The sequence below is a fragment of the Carettochelys insculpta genome, chromosome 8, assembly GCF_033958435.1.
Source record: "Carettochelys insculpta isolate YL-2023 chromosome 8, ASM3395843v1, whole genome shotgun sequence".
Taxonomy (NCBI): domain Eukaryota; kingdom Metazoa; phylum Chordata; order Testudines; family Carettochelyidae; genus Carettochelys; species Carettochelys insculpta.
This window is the reverse complement of record NC_134144.1, coordinates 55,107,292-55,132,849: the sequence shown is the minus strand read 5'-3', so window position 1 is coordinate 55,132,849 and position 25,558 is coordinate 55,107,292. Positions and strand designations below refer to the sequence as shown.

The following is a 25,558-nucleotide window of genomic DNA, read 5'->3' as shown; positions in this document are numbered from 1 at the left end:
AGATTGATTCTTTGAGACTTGAGCCTCTACAGACTTAAAAAGTGCCTGCGTAAGAGAAGGTTAACTACTCTATGCCATGACTGAGGAATGTCGCTGTGGATGCTCCAATTTTTATGACTGTAGAGCAGTGCTACTTGATGGGACCAAAAGGCTTCAGAGTTGCAGTCATCGTGGATGATAAAACCATAAGCCCAAACAAAGCATCTCAAAATGACAGTATGTCTCAATATAACAGTTTTTCTGCATCTTAATGCTGTGTGAACCTACGACCTTATGCCCAGGTTGTTGCTTTGCAGTTTTCTGTAATAAGCACATGGTTGAGAAATGCTATCAAGACAGACAGTGCTTTGGTGGACTTTGTGCAGTCCCCTATAGGAGGTGTAGCTGTTGATGGTGGTAACATAGACCAGTGCAGCTGGAGATCCATTTAGACAGCCTTTGTGTGGATCAGGTGCCTCATCCTGAGATGATTATGTGATGGAAAGAAGGAAATTCTGAAAGACTTCTTTGTCTCAGTGTAAAATGTTAGCATCCTGTGGATGTCCAGGGTACTTCATATCTGCTGTCATGGAGTTAGGGGAAAACTGATGGAGAAGTGTAGGTTATTCAAATGGAATGAGGAAACTACTTTAGATAAGAATTTTGGATGTGGGTTTTAGAGTAACTTCATTTTTGAAAATCATTGTGTGTGGAAGGTGTGCCACAAAGACCCCAGTTCTCCTACTCATTAGGTGGATGTGATTGTGATGAGGAAGACCGCATTCACTGAGAGGTGGAGAAGTGAACACATTGCTAATAGTACAAAAAGAGACTCAGTAAGGCATCATAACACCAGATTGAGTTCATATGATGGAGTAGAGGCTTGTGCTTTGGGACTGTGCTGCAGAGCCATACTTCCCTCCCCAAGTGTGTGGCTTGGAGGACAATTTTCTATAAAGGAAAGGAGATTTGGGGCTCTCTCTCTCTCTCTCTTCCTTTCCTCTCCCACACAGATAATTGAGCTAGGGTTTCTTTACCAGAAGCAGCAAGGGAATCCCTGCTATTTGCAGGCAAAATAGCTCAAGTGGAGCCACCAGCCACCAAATAACCCTAATGCAGAGGTACTTTTGTAGCTGACTTGGTTCACCTTATTGAGAAGGGGTCTCAAGCGTGGGACGTAAGTGGCCTGGTTTTAAGCTGTTTGCCCAGGGTTGGCTCTCTCAGCTTAGCTGAAACTCCTCAAAATATTACAGCAACTCTTTCATTTATGGATGTGGGAGCACTTTTGTGGGATGCATCTAGCTGAACCAGCTGACACAGTATAATTGTCTGTTAGAAAGCAGGATTGACAACCAGAAAGTAAGGTAATGTTTAAAACCTAGAAACAGAGATAGTGAGGGAGAAAAAGGGACAGGTGTGTTCCAGATCCCAATTATTTAAAAGGGCCCAGAGCTCTTGACTCCCACCACTGCTACCATAACAATGGCTGGAGCCCAGGGTTCTTAGAATCATTTCTGGAGCCCCAGGTGGCATGGAGTTGGCAGCACTGAAGGCCTGGCTAGGGAAGGATAGCTCTCAACCTTGCCTGTTTTGCCCAAAGAGGGGCTAAGTGCAATCCCTGCCCCTCAAGAGTCCAGCAATTTAGTTGGCAGCCCTATCTAAGGAGCTAGTCATTCCCCTTAGAGTAGGGTGCGTGTGTATGTATATGAGATAGTGTAGTTAACTATTTAAGTAGTTGAGTTCTAAAAGTTAATACTCTAAAGTTAAAACTTAAGCTAAAGATATTGTCAGAGGTGCTGCTGATTGCTGTTTCCAGCCAATGGCAGAAGACAAGTAACTAAAGGGGTATTGTGGCGTGTTGCCCTGTAGCCATCAGAAGCAGCAAAGATGAGAATAGTGAAAGTGCTAAACAACTAGGCAATGTTACTGAAATTTTCCAATTACAAGTGCAAGGGTCAGTTTCACTTAAAATGGAAAACTCACAGGCATGTTCTTTGAAAAAGAATATGTATTCCTGATTTCACACAATGGTAGTAAATGTCATTAAACTGATCAGTGAATTGGGGAGGAAAGATTAAAATTAATCCCTCAAAATGCTTATTCCATTGTGGATGAAGCTCAAGGAGGTTTTTGTGTGATTTGAAATGTCAAACCAATGAACTGCATCTATTAGAAAAGGAAGCAGAAATTTAGAGTATGACCCAGAGAATACTGGTCAACTAAGGGATTGTCTATACTAAGGAGCTCATCGACTGGCTCTGCATCGATTTTCTGGAGTTCGATTACATATGTACGGTACAGATGCATGAAATCAAACTATCTGACATTGACAGTCAACCCCTGTATTCCTCACTTATTGTTTTGCCTGTCAATCTCTGTGTGGACAGCCAGATAAGTCGATTATAGATAAATCGATTCTAGATACACAATTGCCGTCACTAGAAATGCATATCTGAAATTGTCTTACCTGCCTACTATAGACTAAACCAAAGAGACAGGAATGAGAATAAACTAGAATATATCAAAAAGCTCAATCATATTATACTTTAGTGTAAGCAAACAAACTTCTACTGAATCTGAAGAAAACTCAATGAGAATTTGCTAATCCAAAGAGAGGTGCAAAAAATTCTTTGATTTGATTCTACTGTATACTTTTAATCTTCATTCATTATTTTAGAAGAACGAACTAACACAATTATTTTGATAAGGTGTAATTTGCACTTTGGTGTGATATTAATTAGAACTAAACTGTGACTGAACCGTAGCTGTAAAAGAAATGCAATAAAATGTTTGAATTAGCTCAACTATGGTCAGATTAGATGGTTTAGTATAGGCCATTTACAAAATATGTGAATTGGGTAGTAATGAAATTATCTCAGGTGACTGATAATGTGATACACAAACTTTCATTTCTAGCTCATTGCCTCAAAAATTGTCCATGGCATGAATCTGAGAAAAGGCTGAGCAACTGGAATAATTTCTTAATATTAAAATCTAATGAACTGTGAAGCAGTCACCCAGAAGAATTGGTGAAGCATCATGGTTCAAGGCATGGCAAATCAGAGTGGGAAAAATTATTAAGAAAAAATATCAGTAAGGAGCAATCCTCTGCTAGCATGTGGCAGCTCTAGGTCAGCAGTTCTTAACAATGGATATGTGCACCCTTGAGGATACACAGAAGTCTTCCAGGTGGTACATCAAGTCATCTAGATATTTGTTTACTTTTACAACAAGCGACACAAAACCCACTACTAATGGCAGTACAAACAAAAATGTCATACAAATACTTGCTTATACAGCACTATATACTATACTCTGAAATGTAAACACAAAATTTATATTCCAGACAATTTATTTTATAAAGAAAAATGAAAAAAAAATCAGTAGGTGTGGTGCGACGTTTTTATTTGCATGTTTGATTTTGTAAGCAAGTAGTTTATAAGTGAGGGGACAGTTTTGCTATGCAAGTTAAATCAGAATACTGGAAAGATAAAATAGTCTGGAAAGGCTGAGAATCATTGCTCTAGGTATCTCAGTAGTTTTCATTTAATATCCAAGCTACTTCAGTTGACAGCAGGGACTGTCCGACACCTGGCAACCTATGGCCCTTATCTTGATGTGGGTCTCCAGGACTACTTTAGTGTACATGCTAAATAACACAAACATGGTTATTATGATTCTATTTCCATGGAAGAGATGACACTCTCCATTAAAAGTTATGGTCCTGACTCTTTCCGCTATTGAGGTCCAAATGGAAGTACCGTGGATGCGGGAACTGATAACAGATCCCTGATCCACAAAATATGTCTTCTCTGGCTTTTGCTCCAGCATAAGTCAGAGTAGTTCTGGCTATCTAAAACTCAGTGAAGTGCAAATGTCGTCCATTCCAATAGAGTTAAATTAGGAGTGAAAGAATCTATAGCAGCAATGGGCAAGCTGTGGCCTTTGAGCCACATCCAGCCCACTGCGATTCAATATGTGGCCAATGACACATTTTGTTTACCATTTCCCATGCATTGGTTTACCATATTCTCCTGGTTTTCATCTGCATAGTTGTTTTTCCTACCAGTATTACAAAAGTGATAAGCATTTAAAGCAAGGCATGTGAATGAGGTGCATGATCATTGCACACCACATTGTGAGAACCATGTGCTCCCTCTGCATCTAATTAAAGGGCTGCTACCATTCAATAGGCACACCCTGCAAATTCTGTGTATCTAAGTGCAGTTATCAAAATTACCCTATCCTGGCAGACAATCACACAACAATCTTGTGGACCACTTAGGTTGCTCCTTGCTGATGTATAGGAACTTACTTCATGCCACCTGAGAGAACTTCCATATTGGGAGATAGGCCAGATTCTGGCCACTTTGCACAGTCTGAGCTCCACTACTCTCAGTTCAGTGAAAGTTACATTCACTAAACCCACTTCAATATTAGCTCCAATATTTTTCAACTGTCCATCATATCACATCCCAAATATGGAAAAAAAAACAACTTTCAAGTAAGCCTCTTTCAGAAACTATTTGAAACTAACATTAACCAAAACATCTCAGATCCCAGTGGCTGACATTTAGTTAATCACTGGAACCCTACAACAGTGAAAAAGCTGTGACTCTTGGCTTACCAATACTAGTGCAACTTTCACCATCACTACTGATCTTCCAGCCTTCGTAACAGGAGCACTTTACACTGTGCTTATGCTGCTCACACACTTGACTGCACTTAAGATGTTTGGTACAGTAATCCACAATTTCACATGTTTTGTTGTCAGGATCTAAATAAAGTCCTGGTGGGCAGGAACACACAATTCTTCTTCCAGGAACTACAGAACACTGATGGCTACATCCACCATTGTTAAGTGAACATTCATCTGAAATAACAGGAAAGGGAAAATTAAGAAGTGCAAATTATATTGTCCGTCTTTTGTTAAACTTCTTAAAAGCTTTAGGTGAATAAAAGAAATTAAAAAATCTCTAGTAATCACAAACTGAATTTAAATCTGGCTGAACTCACATTTGCCTGGAATTATTATGTAGAAAAGTAGTGCATTCAATTTGAACGTACTTGAGGTTGCATTAGTGTTATAGACTACCAAGTGTTTAACATTGTAAAATTACAATACATATAATTTTGTACAGATCACCTAAGGTGTTTTACTATTCATATATTCAGTACACTTTGTATTTGCTGAATGGTATACTTCTTTTCACATTTATTTAAGGTTAGCATTTTTTGGAATTCTGGTTTACTATGCACATATATTTTTAACAATTTGAAAAAAAAAATTAACTCTGGATTTTCCAGGGAAAAAGATATATTAAGATGGGAGTTAAGGTTGAAAGCATATTTCAGAGTAAAATACATTACAGGGATATTGTAATTCTGCCCTAAACAAACATTCAGAATCTGAATCCTGCCTGGCAGTGACATCATGAGGAAAGGAGGGAGAAAAAAACACTACTGTTTGGAACCTAATCAGGAAATACACAGACATTTAAAATGCATTAAGCATAATTGCATTGCTATTTCATGATTTTATTCCTGGACAAAGTTAAGGTGTGTATTGGTGTTGTAACACTGTACTTCACATCTTCACACGTTTCAATTTTGTTTAGTTAACAAAAAGCTACTTAGCTCAGTGATATCCTTTTCTGTAAAGGTCTGTTCCTACCCAGGGCCCACGAACCTCCGTTACAGTTTCAAGCGCACTTTTTGGTGCCTCAGCATTCTTGGCTCTGTGCCTTATGGTACGTCTTCACTACACCAGAGATTGACCAAACAGGGAGTGATTCACTGGGCATCCATTTATCATGTCACTGAAGATGCAATAAATTGATCTCTGAACTTGCTGTTATTGATGTTGGTACTCCAGCAAAATGAGGAGAGTACCCAGCAACGACAGGAGAGCAGCCCCCATTGACCTTATTGTGTGGAAGACACCATGGTAAGTATATTGACTTCAGCTATGCAATTTGCGTAGCTGAAGTAGACTGACCATAGAGGTAAATGTAGACAGGCCTGAGCATATACTACTTTCAGCAATCCGAGTCTTCAAAGCCTAGTTACATCTGTTCCCCAAGTCTTCTGTGTCTAGATATTTCTTGTATTTTTTAAACCTATGCATGGATGGTCTCTGGGATTAGTATGCTCAAGATATGCTTTATTCCAACTAATTCTGGGTCTGTTCTCACTTACATTTGTGAAACCTTGGAGTGACTATAGTGCTGCCAAAGAAGCCAGTGTGCAAGGAAATTCAGGTCCTAGTTCTCTATTTTACTTGTTAAAGTAATTAAAGGCTATTTGGCTCAGCAATATTCTTTTCAATAAAGGCCTGTTCCTATGCTGTGAAATTAAACACTGAAAAAGGTTAAGGAGCTAGTTTTGCCTGTCCTATAAGTATCATAGACACACTTACGTACATGCAACAGCAATGAAGGGTCCTGTGGCACCTTAAAGACTAACAGAAAAGTTTTGAGCATGAGCTTTTGTGAGCACAGACTCACTTCATCAGATGCTGGTCTTGGAAATCTGCAGGGCCAGGTATAAATAAGCCAGAGCAAGGGTGGGGATAACAAGGTTAGCTCAGTCAGCAAGGGTGAGGCTTACTACCAGCAGTTGATCTGGAGGTGTGAACACCAAGGGAGGGGAAGCTGCTTTTGTATTTAGCCAGCCTTTCACAGTTTTTGTTTAAGCCTGAGCTGAGGGTGTTGAATTTGCAGATGAATTGTAGCTCAGAAATTTCTCTTTGGAGTCTGGTCCTGCAATTTTTTTGCTGTAGGATAGCTACTTTTAAGTCTGCTACTGTGTAGCCTGGGAGATTGAAGTGCTCTCCTACGGGTTTTTGTATATTGCCATTTCTGATATCTGATTTGTGTGCGTTTATTATTTTATGTAGAGACTGTCCAGTTTGTCCAATGTATATAGCAGAGGGGCATTGCTGGCACATGATGGCATAAATTCTATTGGTAGATGTGCAGCTGAATGAACCCACGATGGTGTGGCTGATCTGGTTAGGTTGGGTAATGGTGTTTCTGGTGTAGATATGTGGGCAGAGCTGGCAACAAGGTTTGTTGCATGGATGGGTCCCTGAGTTAGAGTGACTGTGGTGTGGTGCATGGTTGCTGATTAGGATTTGCTTCAGGTTGGCAGGTTGTCTGTTGGCAAGGACTGGTCTGCCTCCCAAGGCCTGTGAAAGTGTGGGATCATTGTCCAGGATGGGTTGTATATCCTTGATGATGCGCTGTAGAGGTTTTAGCTGAGGACTGTAGGTGATGGCTAGTGGTGTTCTGTTGGTTTCTCTCTTGGGCTTGTCCTGTAGTAAAAGGCTATGTGGCACACATCTGGCTCTGTTGATCTGTTTTTTCACTTCCTCAGGTGGGTATTAGTAGGCATCCTTCAGTCTGCATAGACTATGGATCGCGCCTTTTATAGTTTCAATTGAGGACTTCATTTACAGCATCTACTGTGACTATGAAGACCCACACAAGAGGGACAGTCCTTGCTGCATCTCTTGCAGATGTGGTGGGTGTCTGGCAAGTCCTTAGTGTGCTTCCTGTGCACTCGCTTCTCCTCTGTTAGCTGTCTGATCCTCATCTCGCCTTTCTGAAGGCCCTTGTGTAACCCCTGCCTCTATCTGCTGCGGTTGTCTGCTAGTTCTTCCCAGTTGTCCAGCTCGATGTCTACCTCTCTGAGGTCTCTCTTGCAGACATCTTTGTAGCGCACCTGGGGGCGTCCAGGAGGTCTTTTGCCAGAGGCTAGCTCACCATACAGGACGTCTTTTGGAATCCTTCCATCATTCATCCTGTGGACATGGCCAAGCCAGCGGAGCCGATGCTGCCTGAGGAGGGTGTGCAGGGTTGGGATTCCAGCTTGCTCGAGGACGGCGGTGTTGTTCACTCTGTCCTTCCATGATATTCCAAGGATGCGCCTGAGGCAGCGCAAGTGGAAGACGTTCAGCCTCTTTTCCTGGTGGACATACAGGGTCCAAGTCTCGCTGCCATAAAGGAGGGTGCTGAGGATGCAGGCTCTGTAGACTTGCATTGTGGTGTGAGTGTACAGCTTGTTGTTATTCCACGCTCTCTTGCTGAGTCCGGACAGAGTTGTGGCCGCGTTTCCGATCCTCCTATTTAGCTCAGTGTCCAATGACAGGGTGTCAGTGATGGTGGACCCAAGGTAAACGAACTCGTGGATGACCTCTAACGTATAGTTGTCAGTGATGATTGATGGGGATTCAGCAACATCCTGACCGAGTACGTTTGTCTTCTTTAGGCTGATGGTAAGCCCAAAGTCCTTGCACACTTTGGAGAACTGATCCAGCAGTTTTTGGAGCTGGTCTTCTGTGTGAGACACTACAGCCGCATCGTCTGCGAACAGCATGTCTCTGATGAGGACTTCCCGCACCTTAGACTTAGCTTTCAGCCTTGCAAGATTAAACAGTTTCCCATCAGATCTTGTGTGCAGCAAGATGCCCTCTGTTGAAGATCCAAAGGCATGCTTCAGGAGGAGTGCAAAGAAGATCCCGAACAATGTCGGAACAAGCACGCATCCTTGTTTGACGCCGCTCCTGATTCTGAAAGCATCTGATAATGCGCCGTCATATTGGATGGTTCCTCTCATGTCTTCGTGGAACGACTGGATCATCTTGAGTAACCATGGAGGACAGCCTATCTTGTGGAGCAGTTTGAACAGAGCACTAACTAACTGTTCACAGACGATGCTGCTGTACATTGTAGGATGTTCGCAGACGATGCTGCCGTAGGATGGAGAACTAGGACCTGAATTTGCAGATGAATTGTAGCTCAGAAATTTCTCTTTGGAGTCTGGTCCTGCAATTTTTTTGCTGTAGGATAGCTACTTTTAAGTCTGCTACTCTGTGTTAGCACCATGGTGTCCAGGAGAGTCCACACAGGAGATCCACTTCCTGGACACCATGGTGCTAATACACGATGGCCACATCAATGCCACCCTGTACCGTAAACCCGCTGACCGTTACACCTACCTTCATGTCTCCAGCTTCCATCCCAGACACACCACACGGTCCATTGTCTGCAGCCAAGCGCTAAGATATAACCACATTTGCTCCAACCCCTCCGACAGAGACAAACACCTACAGAATCTCTACCAAGCATTCTTGAAACTGCAATACCCACCTGAGGAAGTGAAAAAAACAGATCAACAGAGCCAGACGTGTGCCACTAAGCCTTTTACTACAGGACAAGCCCAAGAGAGAAACCAACAGAACACCACTAGCTGTCACCTACAGTCCTCAGCTAAAACCTCTACAGCGCATCATCAGGGATTTACAACCCATCCTGGACAATGATCCCCCACTTTCACAGGCCTTGGGAGGCATACCAGTCCTTGCACACAGACAACCTGCCAACCTGAAGCAAATCCTAACCAGCAACCATACACCACACCACAGTCACTCTAACTCAGGGACCCATCCATGCAACAAACCTTGTTGCCAGCTCTGCCCACATACCTACACCAGAAACACCATTACCCGACCTAACCAGATCAGCCACACCATCGTGGGTTCATTCAGCTGCACATCTACCAATAGAATTTATGCCATCATGTGCCAGCAATGCCCCTCTGCTATATACATTGGACAAACTGGACAGTCTCTACATAAAATAATAAACGCACACAAATCAGATATCAGAAATGGCAATATACAAAAACCCGTAGGAGAGCACTTCAATCTCCCAGGCCACACAGTAGCAGACTTAAAAGTAGCTATCCTACAGCAAAAAAATTGCAGGACCAGACTCCAAAGAGAAATTTCTGAGCTACAATTCATCTGCAAATTCAACACCCTCAGCTCAGGCTTAAACAAAAACTGTGAAAGGCTGGCTAAATACAAAAGCAGCTTCCCCTCCCTTGGTGTTCACACCTCCAGATCAACTGCTGGTAGTAAGCCTCACCCTTGCTGACTGAGCTAACTTTGTTATCCCCACCCTTGCTCTGGCTTATTTATACCTGGCCCTGCAGATTTCCAAGACCAGCATCTGATGAAGTGAGTCTGTGCTCACAAAAGCTCATGCTCAAAGCTTTTCTGTTAGTCTATAAGGTGCCACAGGACCCTTCGTTGCTGTTACAGATCCAGATTAACACGGCTACCCCTCCGATACTTAAGTACATGTGATCTTATATATGTAAGAGGTCTTTCTAACTGCTTGTGGCTACAAGCATATATGGTGTAATGGCTATTTTAAGAGGTTACAAGATGGTTTCTTAGAGTACCTATGTTGTTCATGATGCATTATTTTGAGAGGTTTTATAAAATTTCAAGTGCAACATGAATATTATAATAAAATGCACAAACTATTAGTGAGAAAATTTAAATATTCCAACAATATTAGAATTATTTACATTAGGAAGATGGGAATGGAAAACATCAATTCATACCAGAGAAACAAAATAATTTTCAATTTTTTATAGATATGAGTGTGCCTAAAAATGAAATACCGCAAAGATCGCCTTCATCAGATCCATCAGTACAATCTCTTCTCCCATTACAGAGCTTCTCAGGCTGTAGGCAGATGGAGGTATCATTAGCACAAGGGTATTTTGGTGGTCCACACATATAGCTCTCACAATTATCCTCATCAGACTGATCGTCACAATCAATATCTCCATCACATAGCCATGATTTGCTAATGCATCTCCCTTGGAGAAAAGAGACAAACACAAGAAATCAGACTAAAAGTAAATGGAGGAAAACCTCTGGTAACATTACAGGGAAAGCCATTGTTGTATTATATTTTAGTCTCATAGTCTCTCTTTTAAAGGATGTAAACAAACATAGCCTTTTGTTTTAAGTTATCTGCACTGAAATAGACAGCCATAATTTCTTGACTAATGCCAAAACTAATAGGTTCTATGTACAATAAAATTGCCTGAAGGCAGCTGTGCATACTAAGAACCGAAGCAAAATATATTGAATTACAGTTGCCAGAATTCTTTCAGTGTTTCTCTTTCTCCTGCTTTCTTCCCCATTTCCTTTTCTCTCCACTTGCATCCCACCCTTAGTAAGCACAAGGTTCCAATTTATGTCACATTCTTGAGCTAGGCGCTACCACAAACAACAACAAAAACAAGTATATATAATATGTTCCTGTATAATGCCAAAGCAGTAATCATATTTTAATTTGTAGGAAATTATTTTAGTTTATTATTCATTTACTGTGCGATGTAATGATTAACTAACATGTCATGATATACCCATAATCACTGTTAAATGGAGTTTTGTAGGACTATAGAAGTATAAATCTGATCAGTATTTAAACTAAACATTTGATAGGTATATAAGTAAGAAGTGCTGAAACAGAAGACCTGAACTGTGAGGACCGTCACTCTAGCTTAGCTATTTTAGGTATGAGGGATAAAAACAAGATGACATAAGTTAGTGACTGTTGAATAACTGGATGCCCTGAGATGATGGGGAAAATGGTACCAAATGGTAATAGTGTGAAAAATTAGCTAGAAGATTAATTTTAAAAAATAAAAATGTTATAGAGTACATCTGTCTACTACAAGTGCCTTGGCTACAGGATAAAAGTTGCTCATCACTGTTAATGAGAACAGAAAGAACCAGGCTGCTGCACTCCTGTAGTCAGGGCCAGGCACCTTGCAGCCAAGCAGCTTGAGCTGTGCGGGACCAGGCACCCTGCCGCTGGGCTGCTCAAGCTGCACACAGAGCCAGGCATGCCGCTGCCAGGCTACTCGAGCCACACACAGGGTCAGGTACCCTGCCACTGGGCTACTCGAGCCACACAAGGGGCCAGGCACCCCATATTTGGGCTGCTGGACCCTATGGGACCAGGCACCCCACCACCAGGACTGCACAGGAGGCTGCTTGAGCCTTGCATGGGGCCAGGCACCCAGCTGCTGGGCTGCTCAAGCCACACGCAGGGCCAGGCACTCCGTGGCTGGGCTGCTTGAGCCTTGTGTGGGGCCAGGCATCCCACCACTGGACTGCTCGAGCCTTGCATGGGGCCAGGCATCCCACCACTGGGCTGCTCAAGCCTTGCGTGTAGGGCCAGGCACATTGCTGCCACGCTGCTGAAGCTGCATGCAGGGCTAGGCACCCCACTGCCAGACTGCTGGAGCTGCATGCAGGGCCAGGCATTCTGCCACCAGGCGGTTTGAGTCGCATGGGGCCAGATGCCCATGGGCAGGATCCCACCCTGCAGGCACCCTTGGCCACCTGTGACCAGATGCCCTGAGCCAGCAGGTTCCAGCAGCTTTTCCATCAGAGCCTGTGAGTAGCAGGGATTTGGGGTTTTTTTGGATAGGGTTTTTAGGGGTGGGGTGGGGCGGAAGTGCTTTGGGTTGTTTTTTGGGGTAGTTGTTTTTTCAGGGGGAAGTTAAGGTTGGACTGGGACTGGGGCAGCCTGCTGGGAGTGTGGAGTAAATCCTTACATTTAAGAGACTATGGGGAAGAACAGACAGCCCTATTGGTCCAGTAAATGGAGGGTTTACTGTACTAGCAAGAGCCAGGAAATTGACCAGGGCTGCTGCACTGTCAGTTTCCTGGAACCCCCAAGCTGCTCAGTAAACTGAGAGTGCAGCTGCTCCTGGCTCAGAATGCGGGTCTGAGGGAACTGTGGGATAGATTCCCATAATGCACTGCTGCAACAGTCAATGTTTGGTGGTTTCAGTGTGGAAGCAATGTGTCAAATTTGTTGAGAGCCTGTGGGAAGTGAGGATACTCAAAATCAAATTTAGAAAAAAATGACATTATGAAATCAATTTTAATAAATTTGAATTTATCTCATAGTGTAGACATAGCCTGAGGCAAGCAGAGATAACTGGTGAAGAGGAGACCGTAGTTGCCAGAGCCAAACCCTCAATTTCTAAAACTACCTTCAAATAAAAATAATGGTAACAAAATGTCACATTTCTAGCTGATGAATCACTTTCAAAATGTTTTCCGGTTGAACAGACAATAACTCATTTCCTTCATTTGAAATAACTATAAAGGAAAACTTTACTCCACTTTATGCTACAAAGCTATGTTGAAAATTCACAACTGCTGCATTATCTATAGATAGAGATATCATTTGCAACTTTTCAGAAGTATACAGATATGGAAGTGGAGTCACTTGGGCTAAACCCCCATATCTATATAAATGTATCCCAAAACACATTCCCCACAATTATTCCCACCACCTGACAAATGTCATCAAGCTCTGATGGCACTGTCTTCAGCATAACAACTGCACATATCAATCTCCTGTTAAAAGAGTCTATGCTAGTCAGACCAGTATTATGCTGGTAATTTGTTTTAGAATTTTCTTTATTGAAAGAATTACACCATCCCAGCTTCCTCCTGCTTTGTGACAGGAAACTGCTCTTTCACTAGCCCCATTACAGTACATGTATTACTCCTGAAGGAGGACTTCCAGAGGTGACTGACAATGAAGCCAACAGCTACTGTGTGCCATGGGGCACGGTTGAAGGGGGCCCTGGCTCCATGCCCAGGAAGGGGTGGGGCCAACACTGGAAGGAACAGGGCCCAGTCAGTGACACTTCCGCCCACAACACACCTTGCAGAGTGGCAAAGCAGTGTTGTCGACACATCAAATGGGCCTAGAGCTCTGGGCCCCTTTGAAACACTGGGCCCATTTGCTCACCCCTCCATCCTGACATTGAGCCCAGTGATGAAGGAGAGAAGCGGGTGCATCCCACTCTGACCCCAAATACTTTAAATGCTTCTCATTACCATTTAGTATTTTAAGATAAAATATTTTAATAGTAAAAAGGTTTACCAACATAAGTGTAACAGAACACTGGTCAGCAATAGCAATCCATCCAGCACATCTGTTACAAGGAAAGAGCTCCTTTAAGAAGTCTCACTGTTCAGAGTTATAGTCTTCAGAAATGGGTCAGCTGACTGAGTATCACGGGACTACATGTTGGAAGCTATGAAAAGAAACATTCTTGGCTCACTCTCAGGAAGACAAGGTTTGAGAAAATCTCCCTGACGGCATGGCAGGAGGCCCACACAATAATCAGTAAAGTTTATCCAGAGAGAAGGGCATATCCTCTCCTCCCAGTTTACTGAAATATAGAATGGCCTTTGATGGCTGGAATCAAGTGATTTCTACATTTTAAATCCTTTCATGATAAGAAATCTGGACTGGGGTAAAGGACTTTGGATTGAACTGCAGTTTGGGCATTTTACCTGTCTTAGCTTATCATCAGCCCATCAACTTACAGTACAGTACTCTGTGTGAATGTATGCCATCACAAAGTCAGCATCAACAAAGAAAACAATGGAAAATGTTTGTGCCCTGCAAACTGACCATGTCTCAAGGTAAATTTATGTTGATTCCAGTACAGCCTCTAACCTTTACTTCAATCTTCTTTATACATGCAGATGCTTACAGAACAAACCTGTTTACTTGACTTGTTTTCATGTTAATTAAAAGATATTCTATAATCCAGGATTCCTCTTCACTTATGATAGGTTTGAAGTATTTTATCAAATAAAAGAGTATACATGTGTGAACAAACTAATTTGGTCCAGATTTAAATGAGGTGCATAATGAAGTATTTTTTGCCTATGTTGATGTCATTATTTAAAATTATCATGCTTCAATGAAACGCTTTTATGTTCCAGATGTCTTTTTTTTGCATAAGAGCTGCTTCAATTCATATGAATATATGTATTGTTTCCCATAGCTCTTATACAAACGAAGATAGAGGTACTGTCTGCAATGTATTCATTAAAATAGTTCTCAAATAATAGGTCTAGGACTGTGGGAAAGCTTGCTCCAAATGCATTCTCTGGTAGTTTTGATTATCTAAGAAAATTAAGAATCCTAAACAGACACTTAACATTTACATATTGTTCAGTCTACCAATATGCAGAGCATAGAAAGCCTTTTCTTGTATTTTCTACTGAACTGCAAGATGACAGTTTTCTTGCATGAAAAGTACCTTATTAGAATAATCATATGCAATATGCTGCTGCCACAACTTTTCTTGCCAAAGACACCTATGTCCTCCCACTTTACACTACAGGCTCCTATTGAAATAAGGAACTATTTCTCCTCCCGAGTTCTTCAGGAGCAGGCTTTATCAATAACTTCATGGGCTTGTTGTGTTTGTTTGCTTCAATATAGTCAAGTCTTATATTCATTTTAAACTACTTCATTTCAAGAAGGGTGGGGGAAGAGAGAGAAAGTATTGTTATTTAAAGGTTGTTACACACAAACATGTCTCACATATATTATGACTGCAAGTTGGGGAATGCCAGAATTAAGGTTGCCTATGTGTAAAACATAGAGGATTCTGTGTTCAATAATACCACAATATTGCAAGTGATACCCTTGTAATATGACTGTGATCAGCCTCCCTCACCATCATCATCAGTTGCACCAACACAGTCAGAAAAACCCACAAATTTTAAGACATCTGCACAAAGGACTGGCCTCTCCATCTTTCCACACTTGGCTCTCCAATGGTTTGGAAACATGGCTCCGTCCAGAAAGACAGAGCAATTAATTCCATAGCTGACTCTCCAAGGCAACGGACAGAGCAAAAAGTAAAATTGAAACTGTCAGAATCAACACCTGCAGAGATCTCCAATACCATGGGTTTTCGATGGAATAAGAAATCCTGGACAGCTGTTCTTCCACACCCACCAACAAGGACAAAACATGGAGTTCTAGCAGGGCAGTGTTTGTATATGGGAACAAAAGGGAACTTCTAAGATTTTAATTTCACATTTGTTCCTCCTCATATGGCCTCAGAAAAGCTGAGTACACACAATCCTAAATGATATATGAAAGACTAACAAAGTTTACATTTGAAATAAATGGACTACCCAGGAAAGTTAGGGAAGCATATGCCACAAAAGCAATTTCTTTCTCAGAGTGAAAGTCAACAAGTAATTAATTAAGGAGAAAACTGATGGGGAAACATCCACCGAAAACAACAGAACTTTTAAATGGGATATTTGTGTTTTAGGGCAAAAGCTCTACTGGTTATTTAAAAGGGTATATGCCTGCATGACCAGTAACAACAGACTTGATCTTGTTCCCAGGACTGAAACCACCACTCTGAAACAGTTACACATGCCAAAGTGGACACATTCAAATATCATGATCCATAATTATGCCTGGTGATGGATGAATGGAAGGGAAGTGGGTAAATGCACCAGGGCCCAGTGATTCAAAAGGGCATAGGGCTTCTAGTCACCATGGCTGCTATTAGAGCAGCCAGAACCCAGACCCTTTAAATTGCCCTCAGAGCCCTGGGTGATGATTTCTGGACAGCACTAAAGTGCTAGTTGGGGAGGCGGAAGCCCAGCCCAACCCCTTCTGCCCAAGATGCTGCCTCTTCCCAGGGGCATGGCAATTCTGTCATCCCCACCACCCCTGTTCATAATGTAAACTGCTCAAATCGTACCCCACATACACCACTGTGCAAATGGCTAAATTCATATGGTGGGACAACTGATTAGGAAATTTCACACTATTAGAGACAGGAACTGAATCTGATGGACCAGTTATTAGATCTGGCATGACAAGTCTTAATTTCTTTCTATTTTAATTAAATATCCTATTTTAATCATAAGAATCCCTGTTTTTATTTATTTCATATAGTTGTACTCATTAAAATATAGTTATCAATTTTAATTATTTTTTGAGAAGACATAAGCTACCTCTACATGTGAACGCTACATCGAAGTAGCTTATTTTGATGTAGCGACATTGAAATAGGCTATTTCGATGAATAACGTCTACACATCCTCCAGGGCTGGCAACGTCGACATTCAACGTTGACGTTGCGCAGCACCACATCGAAATAGGCGCTGCGAGGGAACGTCTACACGCCAAAGTAGCACACATCGAAATAAGGGTGCCAGGAACAGCTGCAGACAGGGTCACAGGGCGGACTAGCGCTTCCGGGGCAAAAGCTAGCCGCTCCCTTAAAGTGCCCCTCCCAGACACATGCAGCCTGCACAGCACGCGGTCTGAAGAGCTATAGGCACGCACACCTCGAGCGACGCAGTCATGGACCCCCAGCAGCAGCAGCCGGAGGTCCACACAGCCACCCCTGCAGAAGCAGTGCTCGCCCTGCTCAATACCATGCAGGAGGCAGCTGAGCACCTCCTTGCCACAGAGGAGGAGCTGCCCGCCGGGGAGGAGGACTCAACCCCCAACCCTGCAGAACCCCGTTGCCCCCCCCGCCACACATGCCACTGGCTGTGGAGCTACCCCACCAGCACCAACTGGTGGGAGCGGCTGGTGATTGGACAGTGGGACGACGACCGCTGGCTCCAGAACTTTCAGATGAGCTGGCAGACATTTCTGGAGCTATGCCAGTGGCTCACCCCCACACTGAGGCACCAGGACACTGCCATGCGGCGTGCCCTCAGCGTCAAGAAATGTGTCGGCATCGCTGTCTGGAAGCTGGCCACTCCAGACAGCTACCGATCCGTGGGCCAGCAGTTTGGCGTCAGCAAGGCCATCGTCGGGGCTGTCCTCATGGAGATAAGAGGACCCACGGGGGCAGGGGAGGGGAGCGGAGGGGGGCTCTGGCAGGGGAGGGCCACACACACCCTGCACACCCCTCATTGGTGATCTCCCATGTGCTTCCCCTGCAGGTCGTCCGCGCCATCAACACCCTGCTCCTTCACAGGCTCGTGAGGCTTGGGGACCTGGATGCCGCCCTCGCGGGCTTTGCCACCCTAGGCTTCCTCAGTTGCTTTGGGGCTCTGGATGGGACTCACATCCCCATCCACGCCCCGGAACACAGTGGAGGACACTACATAAACCGGAAGGACTACCACTCAGTGGTCCTCCAGGCCTTGGTGGACAGCCGGGGCCGTTTCCTGGACATTTATGTGGGCTGGCCTGGCAGCACCCACGACGCCCAGTTATTACGGAACTCAGGCCTGTGCCGCCAGCTGGAGGTGGGGACCTACATCCCCCAGCAGGAGATCCCTGTGGGGGACATCACCATGCCCCTCTGCGTCATCACGGATGCGGCATACCCCTTCCGGCCCTGGCTCATGCACCTGTACACGGCCCATCTGTCTGCCAGACAGGAGCACTTCAACCAGCGCCTGAACCACGCGCGCCAGGTGGTGGAGCGCACATTTGGCTGCCTCAAAGGGCTCTGGAGGTGTCTCCTCACCCGCCTTGATGCGGGCCCCACCAACATCCCCCAGATTGTGGGTGTGTGCAGCGCCCTACACAACCTGGTGGAGAGCAAGGGGGAGGCCTTCTTTCACGGCTGGGCTGTGGAGGCTGGCAAGGCCAATGTGCAGCCACCCGCTGCCCCCAGTCGCCAGGTGGACCCCGAAGGGACCCGGGTCCGGGATGCCCTGCGGGCCCAGTTCGATGAGGCCGCAGGGTGAACGCTGGCAGGCCCCCCACAGCACCCCCCCATCCTCCACAACACTCCCTGCCCCTACGCCCACACCACAGAGCACCCAAGAGCACCCCCCCCCACTTTTATTGTAAAAATAAAAGCAGACAGTTGTTTGTGAACTCAAACATCTTTACTGGAACTCTTATTATTATTAATATTATGAACAAGACAAACTATGTACAGGGGAAATCTAACTGATAAATATATATACATTATAAAAATCGGGATAACATGAAAGGGGAAGACAAGGAAGGGGAGAACTATTTACATGGGGGGGTAAGGATCAGCATAGTAATGGGTCACAAATACAAACTATTTACAACAAAACAACAATAAACTGGGGGGAATATATACACGGGGGGGGCCACGTCCTGGGCCCCACGTCCCTACAGTCCAGCGCTGGGGGTGGGCGGCCGAGATCCCCGCCTCGGCCGCAGCCCTGGCGGGGGCTGGCTCAGGGTCGGGCGGACCTGGAGATACAGCCGGCGAGTGTCAGATGGGCCCAGGTCTCCCTCGGCGGTGGTGCGACGGCAGACGGCGCAGCGGCTGGAGCAGGCAGGGCGGGCAGAGCGGCGGCCGGCACGGCCTGGGGGGCCAGGGAGTCCGCGATGCGGTTGAGGGTCCGCATGCAGGCCCCCCATGCCTCCTGGTGCCAGGCCAGTGTCCGCTCCTGCAGGTGGAGGCGGCATTCCTCCACCCGCAGCCGCTGCTCAGCGACCTCCAGCTGCCGACGGTGGAGGGCCAGCAGCTGGGGGTCCGTCGCCGTCGGCTGGTGGTGCTGCGTCTTCCGTCTTCCCCGCCGTGGGGCTGGTCAGTGCTCCGCCGAGGGGCTGGCCTGGAGTGATGGCCCCGGAGGGCTTTTTGGGACCACTGACGCCTCGCCGGCGCTCTCCGGTCCTTCCGATGGTGCAGCTGCGGAACACAGGAGGGGGAGAAGAAGAGTGGAGACAGCCGTTAGTGTGGGCCCCGAGCCGTGGCCCTTGTCCCCCCACCCCTCTGCTGCAGGTTCCCCATCCCTGTCCCCAGGAGATGCTGCTGTGATGGGGTGCTGGGGTCCCCCTGTACTGCACCCCGTCCGCTGGCAGGAGTGACTCTCACTCAGCAGGTACAACAGAAGGTTTATTAGGCAACAGATGCCCAGTTTCTCACAGAAGCGACAGTACAGCAGTCAGAGACGGTCCTTCCAACCCATCCTGGGGAGAAGACCCCGAGGGGTGCCCCTCTGGGGTGTAGCTTTCCCCCTCCTCAGGCTGGCTGCCTTCTAGCTCTCCCTTTCCCTAGCCTCTAACTGCTGCCCCCGATTCAAACCCAGCTCGGCTCCTCCCTCCTCTTTGTTCAGGACAGAGGTGTAACCTGCCAGTTGTAGCCCCAGGATCATCCTTAGCCACTGGGAGCTATTCAGCTTGTTTCTCATATCTAGCCTGAGTCTCGCATTTGCACTCCCCCCCACTCCATCACATCCTGCTGCTGCTGCTGCTGGGTGTCCCACCCCCTCCCCCCGGGGGACCCTAGAGGTTCCGCTCCCCCCAGCCCCGGGGATGGGTCATGGCACTGTCGTGCTGCGGGGGTCAGGGGCTGATGCACTCTTCTGAGGGACATGGCACTGCTGTCCTTGGGGCCATGGTCATCTGGGCATGTGGAGGGCCCTGGCCATATCTCTTACCCCCGCCCCTCAACCCCGGGGGTGTGCACCAGGGGTGGGTACATACCTGACGGTCCACTCCCACGGTCGGGGGACACCCAGGGGGCAGACACCCGGCTGGAGCTCCTGGATGGGAGGATGATGTGGAGGCCGGCGTCACTGGAGGAGGAGTCTCTCTCCTCCTCCTCCTCCTCTGGTGCCCTGGGGGTGGGCTCCTGGGGGAGCCCCTGGGGTGCGGGGCTTGCCTCCGGGGCGGACTTCGCCTCCGGGGCCTGCTGGGGCTCCTTGGCCGAGGTATCAAGAGTGGCCAGAAGGGAGGAGGTGTGCCGGGGGCCCAGGAGGGCCCTGAGCTCCCTGTAAAAGGGGCAAGTGATGGGGGCAGCCCCAGATCGGCTGGTCGCATCCCAAGCCTGGGCGTAACCCTGCCGCAGCTCCTTCACTTTACTCCGGACAAGATCTGGAGTGCGGGCAGGGTGACCCCGGGCAGCCAGGCCCTCGGCCAGCCGAGCAAACGCATCCGCGTTCCGCCTCTTGCTCCCCATTACCTGGAGCACCTCCTCCTCGCTCCAGAGCCCCAGCAGGTCCCGAAGCTCGGCCTCCGTCCAGGAGGGGCCCCGCTGCTGCTTCCCAGCCTGGCTGCTGGGCTGTGAGCCCTGGCTCCCCTTGGGGGGGGGTCCCCTGGGGGTGCTGGCGGGCGGCCATCACGGCGGGTGGGGGTGTGTGTGGCTGCGGAGGAGCGTGCAGGCTAGCCGCGTGTTACTGCTGCTGCCTGCACGCTCTCTCAGCTTCCTGCACAGGAAGGCAGGGGGCGGGGAGCTTCAAGGGGCCGCTCCACGCAGCCACCATTGAGCTCAGGGGCTGGAGAGAGCATCTCTCAACCCCTCAGCTGATGGCCGCCATGGAGGACCCCGCAATTTCAATGTTGCGGGACGTGCAACGACTACGTGTTCCCTACTTCGACGTTGAACATCAAAGTAGGGCGCTATTCCCATCCCCTCATGGGGTTAGCGACTTCTACGTCTCGCCGCCTAACGTTGATGTTAACTTCGAAATAGCGCCCAACACGTGTAGCTGTGACGGGCGTTATTTCAAAGTTGGTGCCGCTACTTCGAAGTAGCGTGCACGTGTAGACGCGGCTATAATGAGCTATTAAGGTACATTTATTCATTTAAGGATGGATTTCTAAACACAGTTCAAAAACCCAAAGAGAGATACATTTCAAAGAAAATTCAAGTGCAATTGCATATTCTGAATCCCTGTTCAACATTGTGGTGCAGTTCCAGATAAAAATATAACCCAGCATATATACAAAGTTGAAAATGCTCCTGAACAGGGTTCAATGTGAACAAACAATGACTCTACTCAAGTCAAACTGACATAGATCTCAAAGACTGCATCTCAAAGGCCGTGTCTACACGTGCCCCAAACTTCGAAATGGCCATGCAAATGGCCATTTCGAAGTTTACTAATGAAGCGCTGAAATGCATATTCAGCGCTTCATTAGCATGCGGGTGGCAGCAGCGCTTCGAAATTGATGCGCCTTGCCGCTGCGCAGCGTGTCCAGATGGGGCTCCTTTTCGAAAGGAAGCCACCTACTTCGAAGTCCCCTTATTCCCATGGGACTTCGAAGTAGGTGGCTTCCTTTCGAAAAGGAGCCCCGTCTGGACGCGCCACACGGCGGCAAGGCGCGTCAATTTCGAAGCGCTGCTGCCGCCCGCATGCTAATGAAGCGCTGAATATGCATTTCAGCGCTTCATTAGTAATCTTCGAAATGGCCATTTGCATGGCAATTTCGAAGTTTGGGGCACATGTAGACGTAGCCAAAATGTTAATTAAAATATCTATTTTCTATTTCTGGCTTTATCATTTGCTTTAAAAATATACTGTACTCCAAAATTAAGATAACTTACAATAGTAGCTTTGAAATGGATTCCATAAAAGTGACTTACTTCTTTAATTGGGCTAATCCTGATGAAAATACTCAATATTATTTTTATTGTAAGCATATTTAAATAGATAAATGACAAACATGATTCAACTATAAGCCGTATTCTTAAAATAAATGGATATAATAAATACCCTCTAAATACCAAATGTAGTCTAAAGGCTCTATAAGTTGCAAAAGAACATATTTTAATATTGATATCAACCAATAAGACTACATCTTCCTTTTTAAAGTAACTGAAGTTGAAACAGAAAAACTTGATTATTTAAAATTACCTTGATTTAAATCAGTCCACACTGATCTTAATAGCTTCCTTATGTGCTATGGTTTCAATTCTGTGCCACTGTCAATCTAATTTCCTTATTCTATTTTAAGAAATTTGCATTTAGTTACTCTGATGGGAAAGGCAAGCAAAATCATTAACTGTAAACTAGAATTCCATTTAACAATTTACTCTGATACATACCAGATCATCATTTGGGGGTGTAAAGAGACAGCAGCCCCCTGACCCCAAGAACCTTGATACTGCGGGATATTGGCTCCTGCTTCCTCTCTTCCCAGGAGCTTGAGGTATGTAGGACACTTTATTTATGCATCCCTGGCTCTGTTATTTCCCTGAGGCTTCCTGCCCGGCCGTTGCCTGCTTCCAGCCACTCTGATTGAAAAGCTACTTCTCTCTTCTCCCTTTTCCTTGGAGCTAGCTATTCTTTGCTCTATCACCTAGGAATGCTTGCCTGTAAGAGCAGCAGAGCTAAATGACCACCTGTTGGTGTCTCTCCCCGTTGTCAAGAAACCAACATGCTGTCACACCACAAATATTGCTTAAATTACACTTGAAATGTTCCTGTTTTTTCCAATGTTGATTCCTCATCAGAACAGCAAATGCAGTTATGAATTTTAAGGACTTTTCCCTAGAACACCTTTGTTACTGGATACTGTGTAGAAGCAACAAATCCTTGCTCTAAATAGCTAGCTCTTTTATAGCTGTCTTCTGCACTATACTTCTCTTCCAACTGGTAAGTAATCTTAGCTGTGGTTTACTTTATAATATTTCTGAAGGTAGCAGAGTGTCTCAAACTTCAGTGAATGTCACGATGGTGATGTTTATACTCTGAAATCCTTAGAAAAATGCTAGGATTGGAATAATTCATATTCTATAATCGGGGTGAAATTAACACATTTCTTAGGTAGTGTACTATCAGAATCTACCCCCACCCCTTTGCAGGGGAGGGCACTGTGATAAAACAGTGCATATAAGAAGTGTAAGTGTTGTGTCAAATGCAAGTGGTTCAGGGCAGAGGGATGGGGTGTGGGTGGGAGTGAGGAGGGATTTAGGCATGGAACACTGTTCCCTCTTAGATTTTTCATCCATGAGTGGAATGAGCTTTGTCTTGTGTACAAATACACACACAAACTCCTGAAGGAATGTGGGACAGAGCCCCAGCGGAGCCACATACCCCCAGAGGGAAGGGGGAAGCTTAGCCACACAACCACACCCAGAGAAAAGCAGAGAGATTAGTCTCTCTCTCTCTCTCTCTCACTCTCTCTGTCACACACACACACAAAAAACAGAAGTGGGTCAAGAAGTGAAATTGTGCCTGGGCCAGCCCATCAACGATGGCTGAGGTGTCTTAGCCCTTGGAACTGCTGCAAGTAGCAGTTCACAGGGGCTGGAACAGCATTGTGCCTCCCTGCCACTCTGCCAGCTTGAGAGGGTGCATAAAAGCTGATTGCCTTCAGCCCTGCCCCTTCCAGCTTCCACCCCATTTCTTCTGGGGGTGTAAGTAAGGCCTCCTCCCACATTGTCCTGGTGCCTGGAGTGGCTTTCAGCCCCACCACCTGCCCCCCTTAAAACCTGAAATTACTCTACACACAACACTTTCATCTACTTAATACACCTATGGCCTATGTAATCTTGAAAGCCATGATATTTATACCATGACTAAAAAGAAGCCAAAGAGTGTGTATCTGTGCTTTTCCCTGGCAAGAGTCTACTGTGCACCACTGGGCAGAAAGCATGTATTATTCTTTATAGTATCTTAGAACTAGTGGTAGAGTCAGACCTCAAACACCCTTCTAAATTCCCTCCTGTATAGCCATGTACTGGAATCTAGCTACTTAGGAAGCTCTTACTTCCCTGAGGCAAATTTTTGGACGTTCTCCAGCACTATGAATAATCCACTTAAGAGGCTGAACTGCCTCCTTATTGTTTGCTCGTTTGAAGACTTTACAGTCACATAAGTATGATGAACCTTCAGTCAGGAATTTCACTTTACAACATATTTTTGGCATTCACAAGTTTGTTACAAGAAATTTTTCCAGGATAATATATGACAGAAAAGGAGCTATATTTCTTCACATTTTTCTATCAAAACAAAAAAGCAGTCAAGTAGCACTTTAAAGGCTAACAAAATAATTTATTAGGGCTCATCTAATAAATTATTTTGTTAGTCTTTAAAGTGCTACTTGACTGCTTTTTTGTTTTGATAGTATATAGACTAGCATGGCTCCCTCCCTGTTACTATTCACATTTTTCTGTATGATATAACATCCGCATACAGCAATTTAAATTTCACATATATCAATGTTTTTATATATACACAAAAATAAGGAAATTAAGTTCACACTCATGAAACTGGCACTACATGAGGTCTATATAATACGTTAAGTACATATTGCATGGAGCCAATCCCTAGAAACAGAAAGCAGTTTCAGACTAAAGCTGATTCTTCTCAATATAAAAAAAGTCATCGTAAAAGGATCCTTTAATTCTTCAAATGTAAGGGTCAAGATTTAAACAAAACAAAATTAAGCAATTAAATTCAGGCCTCACCTTTTGAGATTTTTTTTGACCTGATATCAGAATTCAGGGACCCCACAAAATTTCTAATATATCTTTTCTACACTTGAGATCCAGTCCATTTGTAATTGAATTGTTTGTATTGAACAGGTCTAGGCAACCCATTTGGTGCAGTCACATTAGCCAGACTAAATCAGTTTTAGTTCTAATCCTGTACACACTGAAATCTTTAGTCACAATGTTCTGTCCCACAGTTACCACTTCAGCTCTTAGAAGCAGTTAATTCGGAGAGTTTCAACAACAAGGCCATCATTTTGCTGTGGGATACTACTAGAGGGTTATTTGAACTGTTTCACCATGTCTACATCCTCAATGGCATTAAACTAGGTAAATTTTAATGGGTAAGCCAGCTGAAAAAGATCACTGATTGTAACTGGTTATTAGAACATTTGTGAACTATTTTGTAGATGATATGGGATGTTCCTGTATGCGGATGAAAGATCTTCTACAAATATCCCAGGTAACTTAATCAGTATAATTTGTTAACCATAGGACTAGCCTACAAGATTAAATGACAAAAGTGTAAAAGTAGTGTTAGTTTCCTTTGCATCAATAATATGAATAATATTTATAAGTAACATACATAAAATGACCTCAAATCAGCAAGAGATAACATTGGAATTCATTAAAGTATTGCAAAACTACTTATTTCTTGGGATCTTATATTCATGATGGCTTGAAAGCTGCTGTTATTCCATGTGCACTGAGCTCCTGAGATCAGAAAAGAAAAATA

The 25,558-nt window shown here is 45.1% G+C and overlaps 1 protein-coding gene across 1 annotated transcript in view; it reads right to left on the bottom strand.

Moving 5' to 3' along the window:
* The window catches only part of LRP1B (LDL receptor related protein 1B), a 1,349,009-nt gene that overhangs the window by 462,575 nt on the left and 860,876 nt on the right, over positions 1-25,558 (bottom strand). The window contains exons 22-23 of the mRNA XM_075000767.1: positions 10,456-10,656; positions 4,607-4,852 (exon numbers count right to left, since the gene is read on the bottom strand). Coding sequence (XP_074856868.1) covers positions 4,607-4,852; positions 10,456-10,656 — 447 coding nt within the window. The remainder of the gene's footprint in view (positions 1-4,606; positions 4,853-10,455; positions 10,657-25,558) is intronic.